Source organism: Echinops telfairi, unplaced genomic scaffold (genome assembly GCF_000313985.2).
Source record: "Echinops telfairi isolate 266 unplaced genomic scaffold, ASM31398v2 ScPeMD7_7427;HRSCAF=8465, whole genome shotgun sequence".
NCBI lineage: Eukaryota > Metazoa > Chordata > Mammalia > Afrosoricida > Tenrecidae > Echinops > Echinops telfairi.
Genome location: NW_022111327.1, coordinates 13,118,018 through 13,129,358, shown reverse-complemented (window position 1 = coordinate 13,129,358; position 11,341 = coordinate 13,118,018). Strand labels below are relative to the sequence as shown.

The 11,341-nt window shown below is 45.5% G+C and overlaps 1 protein-coding gene across 1 annotated transcript in view; it reads left to right on the top strand.

Annotated features, from left to right (window-relative positions):
* The first annotated feature begins 10,462 nt into the window (after nt 1-10,462).
* The window catches only part of LOC123522634 (homeobox protein ESX1-like), a 3,747-nt gene continuing 2,868 nt past the window's right edge, over nt 10,463-11,341 (top strand). The window contains exons 1-2 of the mRNA XM_045298530.1: nt 10,463-10,639; nt 10,738-11,053. Of these exons, the coding sequence (XP_045154465.1) occupies nt 10,540-10,639; nt 10,738-11,053 (416 nt within the window). The 5' untranslated portion in view covers nt 10,463-10,539. The remainder of the gene's footprint in view (nt 10,640-10,737; nt 11,054-11,341) is intronic.

The window sequence follows — 11,341 nt, the reverse complement described above, 5'->3', positions numbered from 1 at the left end:
AAGGTATCTTCAGGCCAGACTCTCCAATTGTTTGTTTTTTTACAACAGCTTTAAGACTAGTTCCCAAAATGTTTGTTACATGAATTTAATAAAGATTCAATGTCATTGTTCCCTACTTTGGTTGTGAATTTTCCTGAGTTTCAAAGAAAGATTTGAGTTTTCAGTATATTTGGTTCTATATGTCAAGAGGGGGTAGCAAGTTATGGATGTAAGTTACTGAGAAAATGCCATTCAAATGGAAAGGCTAGGAGGCCTCCTTTTATAAGGTAACACCCCTGAGTCACCATTAACAGGACCTACACACCTCAGACATTTCCCAAGGGGCCATGGGGGGTTACAGTGGCTCATGAATTCACCACCTCCTTCCCATCAGCCCTTCTTCCCCAGGACTCTGACCTGTTGGGACCACTTACAGGATGTTCAGTATGGTACACGGTAAGACCCCACTTGGAAAAGCATGTGATTCAAGGCAGGACTGAGCTTCACTCATGCTGAGGAACTCATTCACGATCCTGCTACCCAAGGAAAACTAGCTGAGGCTGCTCTCTAGGTTTGGGGAAGGTAGCAGTTGACCATCCTTCCAGTCCTCTCCAAAGTATCCACTGACTTTCCATTTTGTGGAGAAGACGGGAATAAGCATCATTCTGCCCCCAAGACCCAGTTGCTTCAATGAAAATACAAGGTGGGATGGGAAGGATGTGCACCAAATGCCAGAAAGAAGTTCTTTTCCTTTTCGTCCCCCTGCCCTCTCCCAGTTTAGGAGAGTACATACTGTACTTTCCCTGGCACACAAGTGGACAATCGCCCTGGGATGAGTATTTTGTCCATTTCAAAGTCTTTGAGAGAAGCTGGGTTACTGCAGAGGAAATCTTTGGTTTAGCACTGCTCCAAGCGACACGAGGGAGATAACAGCTCAGAGCAATGTTCCTGGATAAATGGGGACGAACCTGTTTGAATGCTGGTTTCTTCACCCAGTTTTCTTCACGTGAAGCTTCCAGGATTGAAAACAACAGAAACAAACCTAGGGATTGGAAGATGTCAAAGAATGAGGTTTGACCTGCTTTTTGAAATGTATTACGTAGATGATCATTCCTCCCTAGCCCTTCAGGCTGACCCCAGACAGATATGGACACACACACACACACACACACACACACACACACACACAAAAAGTGCCAGCAAATGCAAAGTTTATTCCACATACTCCCAAGCCAAAGAGTGACTTCCTCTCCAGTGGTGTCTGGTTGATTCTAACTCATAGCGACTTTTTAGGACAGAGTAAATCTGTCCCTGGGTTTCTGAGGTTGTGAATTTTTATGAGAGTCGAAAGCTTTATCTTGTCCCTATGGGTAGGGTGGACAGGGTAAAGGAAACAAGGTTTTAAACAATGATTGTTTTTATATAGATTTAGTCCTCGCTTTAAGGCAATTTAGGCGCCCTGATAGTTATGTTTTGGGATGCTAACTGCCTGTCTAGCCCCTCGCCTGAAGATTCACAGCCTCAAAATCTTAGGGATCAGTTATACTCTGTTTTACAGGGTCACTCTGAACCAGAATTGACTTGATGGCAGTTAGTTTGTGGTTAAGACAATTGGTCTCAATTCCAACACAGAAAGGAAATTAGTTTGCTATGTCCCCTCTTCATCTGGGAAGACACACTGAGCTCAATACTTGGAAGATATCACACCCATGTGTCCCCACACAGAGATGGTCCACAGAGGTGGCAAGGGAGTCGGTACAACTTACCAGGAAGAATATGAACTTTGGATGCAGGAGGTGAAGTTTGAATCACAGCTTTGCTACTTAACTGCCACTTTAGGCAGTGGGTTTTCCCCCCTTATGTGGATATTGGGAATATTAATGGTTGTTAGTTAATATGGCTGAAAGGAAGGTGAAATGAAGATTCATGTACTGCACTCAGAACAAGGCCTGGCAGGCCATAAGTGCTCTATACAATTAGTCACCACAATAATGATTATTAAAAGACTAACCATAATTGATGGAATACAAAAAGTAGAGGAATCTGAAACTTCACCACTTCCCTGAATCTGGGAGGATTTGCAGAAGCTCATATGGTCATCAACCCACCCAGATGTGCCTGGGAAGACAGGCCTGGTGATATGTTCAGTCATAGCCGTGAAAACTCTATGAGCACAGTTCTCTTTTGCACATATGGGGTCACCATGAGTCAGGATTTCCTTGATGGCAGCTAACAGCAAGAGGTCAGAATAACCCATTCAAACTAACTCACTGCCATCGAGTTGGATGCCTACTCATAGTGCTCCCATAGGGCAAAGTAGGACTGGCCCGGGGACTTTCCTAGGCTATAAGTCTTTACAGGAGTAGAAAGTCCTGTCTTTCTTTTGTGGAGCTCCTGGGGGTTTCGAACTGCTGACCTTGGAGTTGGCAGCCCAACATGTAATCATTATGCCATCAGGGTTCCTAGGGTCCATACCTAGTGGAGACCAAAACATTTTCATGGAGCGTTTGACTTAATGGTTAAATGCTTGGCTAGTAACCTAAGATTTGGCAGCTAGAACCCACATACACTAGGGTGCAGGAAAGAAGTAGCAGGTGATCTGCTGCTGTAAAGATTAACAGCCCCCACCAAAAAAAGTAAACTCCACACTATCCAGTCCATTCTGACTCAAAGCCGTACAATGTAGGATTTCTAAGATTATAAATCTTTATGGAAGCACACAGCATCTTCTCTTGCCAGCTGATCGCAGCCTAACATGTAAACACTACTCCACCAAGCCTCAAGAGGCCTCTAGGGGCACAAATTCTTTGTGGTGTTGTGGACGAAAGGCCTGACAACCTGCTCCATTAAAAAAATGCAGCCGAGAAGTTCTGCTCTGTAATACCTAGGGTTATCACGGGTCAGAATTGACTTGAGTCTACTCACAAGGTTTCCAAGGATGTAAATCTTTGTGGTAGCGTATAGCTTTATCTTTCTTTCTTTGGGCTGAAATCTGCATGGTCAGCAGTTGGAAACCACTGGCACCCCGAGGGCGAAAGACTGGGCTTTCTACTTCATAAACAGTCTTATAAACCCACAGTGGGTTGCTGTGAGTCAGCATTGACTCAATGGCAGTGCATTTGGTTTTGTTTTTTTCCCCTCAGAGCCGTTGGTGAGTTTGAACCACAGATCTTGTGGTTTGCAGTCCAGTGGTAACCTGACAGCACCACCAGGGCTCTTTTGCATGAATATACCAACATTTTATTTATCCATTCATCCATTGATGCACAGTCTGGTAGGAGTGGCCTTTATTACGATGAATATTTGTCCACATGTTTTTGTTTGGGCATATATTTTCTTTAAAAATGTTCTAATTGTGGTAAATACATAGGTAATGAAATAGTTGCTATTCTAACCATCTTTACAGCATTTTTTATGTCTATTTGGATATATGTTTTCATTTCCCTAAATACAGGACTACATGGTAAGTTTAATGAGTCTCAATTTAATATGCTAGTGGCTATGCTTTGGGCTTCTAATTGCAAAGTTGGCAGTTCAAAACCACCAGCTGCTCCATGGGAGAAAGACTGGGTTTTCTACTCCCGTAAATAGTTAAAGTCTTGGAAGCTGACCAGGGTAGTTCTCCCTCTCCTATAGAGTGGCTATGAGTTGGAATTGACTCGCTGGCAGCAAGTTTGGCTTTTCTTTTGATTGTTTTGTTTAGGTGATGGTAAGTTTATGTTTCTACGGGCCGGAGCCGACTTGATGGCATCTCACAACAACAGCAACAACAACATCAAGTGTATGCTTAACCATTTGAGGATGTTTCCACACCAGGCTCTTTCCAGACTGGCTGCATGATTTTACATTCCCCCAAATAGCATGTGAGTATATTAATTCCTCTTCATTCTCACCAACACTCATAATTATCTGTCATTTTCAGCATATCTAGTCTAGTTGTTATGACACTCACTGTGTGTTTTTTTAAAGATCATTTTATTGGGTGCTCTTAAAACAACCCATGCATCAATTGTTTCAAGCATATTTGTACATATGTTGTCATCATCATTTTCTGAACATTTTCATTGTGGTTTTCATGTGTACTTCCCCAGTGTCTAAAGATGTTGTGTATCTTTTCATGTGATCATTTTCTATTGATCTATTTTTCTTGGACTACCCTCTATTCAAATTATTTGCCTATTAAGTTTTTTTACCTTTTATACTTGAGTTGTGAGAGTTCTTAATATATTCTAGGTACAAGTTGCCTATCAGATATACAAATCTGAAGCAAAAATGTCTCTCATTCTGTGAATTGTATTTTCACTTTCTGGATGACTGCCTTTGAAGCACAAAATTTAAAAAAACGTTTTGATGATTTCCATTTTGTCTATATTTCAAGTTTTATTGGCATATAGTTTGTGTATTATATCTATTTTTCTTACAATCATATCTAAGAAACTGTTGTCTAATCCAAGGTGATGAAAGTTTTCACCTACATTCTATAGCGTTAGTTGTTATTTTAAGTCTGTGACCCACTTTGCGTTAATTATTGTATAAAATGTGAGGGTAGTGGTCCCTCTGTAGTCTTTTCATGTGGGTATCCATCCCAGCCAGTTTGTAGACCTCATTGCACAGAACAAAAATAGTGGGGAAGCCATTCCCATAATGTTCCTGATGGTGATTCCATTGTACTCTCTTATTCCAGTTCAGATTCATAATTGGCTGTGCAGACAGACATGGGCTGAAAATTCCAGTGTTACCCTAGAGGCATGACTAAGCCCACCCAAAATCCTAATACAAAAGCAAGAGGGGAAACTGGACTTCTGAGGGAGTGAGGATGAGGTGTAAGAAAGGGGAACGGATAGAAAAGATGATTATGCAAGTACACCAAGATACAAACAAGTAAATAGAATGGCACTTGTCTTTCGATATTTGGAATTTGCATTAGCATGCTTTGGAGAGACAAAACCTTATCATTGGTTCACATCTCCTGTCTCTCATCAACGTGCCACAGAAGAAACTGAGTTCTCAGGTCACAGAATTATCAAGGTGATGGAATATCTTTTTTTCTTGAAAATCTTACTTTCCTGAAAATGTTTTTGGTGAAAGTTCGCACGTCGAAGGAGGTTCCAATTTGACCATTTCTACCCAAATTATACAGTGGCATCAGGTACATCTTCCCCAATTCTCTGTCGCTGTCCTCTGGCTATTCCATTTTCAGTACTCTCATGTCCCTGCCCCCTTACCATCTTTGCTTTAGAGTAAGTGTGGACTTTTTGGTGTGATATGGAATCTTGAAAACCCAGGATCTTTAGCGCAGACCCTCCCAACCCTACTCTCAGTTAGAAGCTTCTGGGTCAGATGCAGCCCCATCTGCTTACTTATCTTGTCATAGAACAAAGCAAATTACAGGACTTGAGAATGGTAGCAGACACTTGATCTTCACAATGACACGGAACTCCATCTTAAACTCTGCTTTTAGCTCACACCTGTAGACTAATTAGTGTCTTCATTGAAGTTCCTACGATCCGTTGGATTATTTTCAGCGTTCTGAGACTCCTCAAGCTACAATCAGTCATTTCAGTAAGGGCCTGAGACTGACTGCTGCTGCCAACCTCACTTGTTTATGAAATGGGCCTGGCCATCCTTCTGATATCACATCCATAAGTGTCTTTGGGAGATGGGAGGTGGTTTTGAGAGCAAAGAGTGCTCATAATGCTAATCATTACCCCATTCCATAAACACAGACTGTACACATTCAAATGACTCCACAGATACATCTCTGGAGAAGTCCTTCGGAGTTTGAAATATTCGAAAATGCTTTCAAGGTGTCTTGGAGTATTCAGCCTACCAGTGACCAGTTGTCCATCGACTTTGGGTCACCGCTTTGGCTCCTCTTGCACAGCATGGTCACTCCACCCAAACACTGGAATAGGAGGCTATTGCCCAGATCTTTCTCCTTACCAGGGATAAGGGTACAACTAACGTGAGTATCACTCCTTATTTTCACCCTGCCTATTTTCCACACACCCTCCCACAAATGTATAAAAAGAACTCTAGCCTAGGTATTTCCATTTTTTCTTGCCATAAACGAAAACTAGCTCTGTCTCCCTGAGCACACACTAGGTGAATATCTCACTATGGGATGTAAAAATACGTGCACAGACATGCGCAGCTCATCTGTGCTCTATGATTTTTTAAAAAATGTTTGTCTGCATAGCATTCATGTAATAACTGGCAATTCTTGAGGAAACACGCTAGCCCATACCTTCACTGTAGAGCTAAGGGACGGAATCCTTTGCCCGTTGATGGAGACTCTGGAAGCGCTCTTTGAGTGCCGAGGTTATCCGGTTTATATGTGTGTGGTACAACGAGCCCGTTTGAATGCAGATGTCAGTTTCTAGAGACCTGTTTCCAAAGTACCTGTCTATATCTCATTTTACAGTTGGTAATAGTAAAGTGAAGAGGAGGAGGAGGCTTACTCAATGTCATTTGCCAAGGAAATGGGGCGCGTGTTTGTTATGATTGAACAGGACCAGCGCTGTGCTCTGAAATCAGAGTCAGTTTCTCCAGCTCCACAGCATGATCTTTTTGCTCATATCCCTGATGGGGTGGGGATGGGGGTGGTGTTCGCAATGGATGAGCAGACGAAACCTGTGTGCCTTCTTCAACTGACTATAGAGTCACAGAACGTTACATTTCATTGTAAAAGGGCCTCGGAACCCCCAACTGTGTTCCCTAAAGCAGAAAATTCTAGATCTGAACCAGACGTCATGCCCCCAAACTGCCAAGAACTTAAGCAATAGCTGTGTTCACGTCTCTCCCCATTAATTCCACTTTAAGGGATTCTCCTGCTGAAACTATTTACAGTTTTCCAGGTTCCCCAAAGCTCATATTCTAACACCTTCCACAAATGCACCTCCCACAAACGTTTTCTTTTTAAAATCATTTTATTGGGGGCTCATACAACTCTTCCCACAAGCCCACCGAACGTTTTCAATGGTCTTTTCCACCCACTGCAGTGTTCTTCTCAGGCTCCCTTCGCTGTTTCCTCTGGAAGCCAGCGCAGTCACCCTTTTGACCATGCCGATTGCCTGGGGAGTTCCTGGTCCTTCTGGGGGCTCCTCAAGCTCCTTTCTCAAATGGGCGTTTCCTGAGCCGTCTGCACAAGTGTTGACAGGTTGGAGATTCAAACTCGCCAGCCACTCCTCGGAAGAGAGCTGAGTCTGTCTGTTCCCACAGAGGTGTAAGGTTTACAGTCTTGGAAACGCCACACAGGCTTGCTATGAGTCGGAATCGACTTCATGGCTGTGACTTTGGGCTTGGTGAGCAGCTTACTCTGCCTCCGGCGATGTCTGACCCATCCATCCTGTGAAGGGCAAAGGAAGCCACCTGAAACTGAATCCAAACCCATTGCCTTGGAGTCAATTTCAGCTCTTAGTGATCTATCAAATAGAGTGGTGGTGCCCTATAGGTTTACGATGGCTGCAAATCTTTCAGAGGAGGCCTGGTGACACAAACAATTAAGACTTAAGCAGCTAACTGCAAGATTGACTGTTTAAGTCCGCCAGCTGTTCCACACCAGAAAGATGAAACTGTTTGTTCCCATAAAGAATCACAGCCTCGTGTCTTCAAAGAAGCAGCCATCTAAGTGAGACGCCACTCAAGGTCACATGAAAGAAGCACAGCAGGCAGAAGGCTAGGAATGGCAGTGAAAGCCCCAAGTTCATTTTCAGGGTCCTCACGTGGATTGAGCCTCTTGTGAATCCCCTCTAACTATAGTCCAGGGATGTGAATAGATTTGTTATCAGACAGTGGTGCATTGTAGAGTATGGCAGATATAGTTAGGTTAGACTGTAATCTCGTTTGATTTCCCTTTTGACTCATTTTAAAGTTGTTGCAGTTTGAATAAAAGTGAGGGATAATGCATGTAGATTAGGCCTCTGGTCAGTCCCCAGTGACCACAGACAAGGGACGCCTTCCTCTCATGCAAAGTGAATTGGAAAGTGGATTACTGCAGATGCAGCCAGGTTAAAATTTAACACCTTATTATTTGACCTCCCTCTTGATCCATTTAAAATGTTCTACTTTTTAATGCTTTCTTTTCTATTGGAATTTTTATCTGTTTTACTTTGTTATTGTTAGTTTTTTGCTTTTTGTTTTGTTTTGTTGGGGGAGTGTTTTCCTGTACGAGGAATCCAGGGTAGATGGCTCTACAGAGACAGTAAGTGGATTAATGATTCATGGGGGGTATGGGAGAGGAAATGGGAAGCTATTAACAAAGGATACAAGAAAGGAGAAAATGTTCTAAAATTCATTGTGGCCCAGTAATCTTCCAGTAGCTTGGCCTGCCCCCCCCCACCATTCTCCCTCTCCAGATGATTATCTTCCCCTTCACCCAAGTGAACACCTGTCTACCCTCCAGCCTATTGCTTCCCTCCCCCTCCCTTCCCTTCCCATCACTGGTAAGCATCCAAGTCTGTTTCTTTTGGTATTAAAGCTGTTTCCTGTTGTTTGTTTTTTTTCCTTTTTAAACAACAGCAGTCTCATACAATACTTGTCCTTTTGTTTGACTAACTTGACCCAGCACAATGTGTTCCGAGTCCCTGAGGCACTTCACAGTCTCATCCTTGTTCTTTAATATTGTGGTGTCACCATTTTCAAATGCCAGGTTCCTGTTGCCACCAGTCTGGCCCCCCAAAGCCATGATCCATGGCTAGTTTTCCTTAGCAGGTGACTCTGTGAGGCCATTAAGGATTTAACCTTTTCAGTGAGTGAACTGATTTCAGTTAAAAAATCAAAGCAACTACTACATGCCTGGTGCCCAGTTAGGGTAGCATGCGGGAGAGCAGCACGTAGATGGCTAAAGATTTGAAAATCCTGAAAGAAACGATGGGCATCTGGGGTGAGAGAGTACCTGGCATGTGAACTGTGATAGATGTCCACCTAGCCTCCTGCACAGCCCCATTAAAACCCTTGTAGGCCTCTCAGGCAAGAACTGATCTCATTGCAAAGTTACTCATGGGATAGCTGGTCAGTGGCAGGGCTGTGGTGGGGGTGGTATGGTGGTGTTGCTGCAGAAACCAACAAGAGCCATTATAGGCAACAGCTCCTTGGTTCAAGTCAGAGAGGAGCAATGGGCTTACCATCCTTGGCATCTATTTGGAATTGAATTGGTCAACCAACTATTTTTTAGCTGGTTTGTTGTTGCGATTTAAACGCGTCTTCTGGGAATAGGAGGCAAAAGTACTTGGAATTTGGGCACAATAGGTGAGGTGCCTGGGATCCATGAGGGTTTTAGGGAAGCATGGAAATGGTTTAGTTTATTTTACAAAAATGATAGTTTGGGAGGCTAAAAAACTAGATAAATCATGTACCTTGCCAAGCCTGGAACTCATTCTTAAGAGCTAGTCTCAAGATTCAATGTATTAACCTATCATGGAGCACCTGGAGAGAAGAAATTTTAGCCCTTAAACTGTCTTGGCTGTTTTTTTGATTAGACAAACACAAAACCAAAACAAATTCAAAACTTCCTGGCTGTGCCTAAAGGCCCAAGGAGCTGTTTCTAGAGGTGAGGAAGAGGAGGGGAAAGGCCGAAATGTCCCTTGTTTGCTATCTCCGGTCAGGTCGAACCCTCGCCTGGCTCGTTTGCAGAGGCCCTGCAGGCACTGGGCCGCAGGCGTTCTGAGCTCCCAGCTGGGTGCACATTCTCGGCGGCGGCGGGAGTGAAGTTCTACCCCCTCACTTGAACATGGAGACATAAACAAATCAAAAGCTCTCAGACTTGTAGAAGGACCGAATAGGGTTTCTTGCACAGAGTGTCTGAGCACCTTGAGTGTTTTGCAAAGCCAACACCACTCCATCTTACCCAGCGAGCAGGGAGGGCCCTGAGTTCCATGCGCTAGCGAGGTTGCAAAAGCTAAAACTAAAGGACCCCTGTGGCGTAGTGGGCTAGGTGCTGAGCTGCTAACCCCAAGGTCTGTGTTCGAACCTACCAGCCCTGTCCTGCAAGACAAGAATGAGCTGTTTACTTCCATAATATTGGGGGGGGGGGCGGGATATTGAGATGAACTTGTTTCTCACTGAAGACTCCAAGTCTATTTCAAGTTAACTTCTCTCTCTCAAAGACAGAGCAAAAAAACAAACAAACAACCAAACCAGCCAAACAAGCGGCTGCTTAACCAATCATTCCAAAGTTCCGGCTAGCAGTCGCCAGGTGCTGCTAGCTGCTGCATGGGGGCGGGGGGGCCTGTGCAGTGCTGGAGGGCGGTAGGCGTTCCTTCAACTGTACAGACAAACAGAAGCTCTCCCCTCCCCCGTCTTGCACGAGCTCCCGCTCTTATTAGCATATTAGCGTCCCAACTGGCTGCATGAGCATTCCGAGTCCCTCCTCCTTTCTGCACCGCCCCCCCCACCCCCCATATAGGGACCTGCGCAGACAGAGCCTGGTCTTTTAGTTCAGGACCTGACCTTTTGACGAGGCTGGTATCTACGTGGAGCAGTAGAGAGGTTGGAGACCCGACGGCGTGCCTGCCACAGCTGCTCCCCTCGATCCCGTAGACCTCCAAGTCCGAGTGCGACATGGACCGCCCACCGAAGGAAGGACCTACACCAGTGCGGAGCCAGGAGCATCCTCGCCCCTGCTTCCTGGACAACGGCGAAGAGCAGCAAGAGTCACGCAGTCAGTGCACAGACGGCGGGGGTGGGGGGGTGGGGGGGTGGGGGTGGGGCTGTGTCTTTTTACAGGTGCCAACATGACGGTGGTGCCCATTCTTGTAGGGAAAAGATCTGCCCAAAAGAGACGAACTGCGAAAGCTGCCCCAGCAGCAGGAGGCGCTGTCAAAGACCTGGCCTACAAGGAGCGGTCTGAGGGTGATGAGCCGGGAGAGGGCAGGGAGCACGTGCAGGATGGCAGTGTGGGCGCCCAGAAGCTGGAGCAGCAGCAGGAAGGGGAGGCGGGTGAGGGTCCCTCCGGCGCCAGAGACCCCCAGAGCAAGGAGGCGCAGTTCTGGTCCAGAGGGATCTTCACCAAGGCGCAGGTGGAGGAGCTGGAGAAGATTTTCCATGTACACCAGTACATCGATGAGAGCCAGCGGTACGCGACGGGGCTGGGAGGTCGACCGCGGGACCACCTTCTGGGTCCCGGACGTTCTACTCCTGAGCTCCTGGTCCCTTAGGGAGCAGGGGCGGGGGGAGCTTTAAGGTGGTTATTTCCATGCAGAGTTTAAATGGACCAAGTTGGTGCACTTGGGCCAGAGGCCTGTGGCTCTCCCCAACAACTTTTAGCCAAGCCAGGGCCGGGAGACATTTTGTGGAGGGAAAGCCAAGCCGGAGCGGGGCTGGGGGTGGGGGCAGGGGGAGGTATGTGTGACCAAGTAGTGCG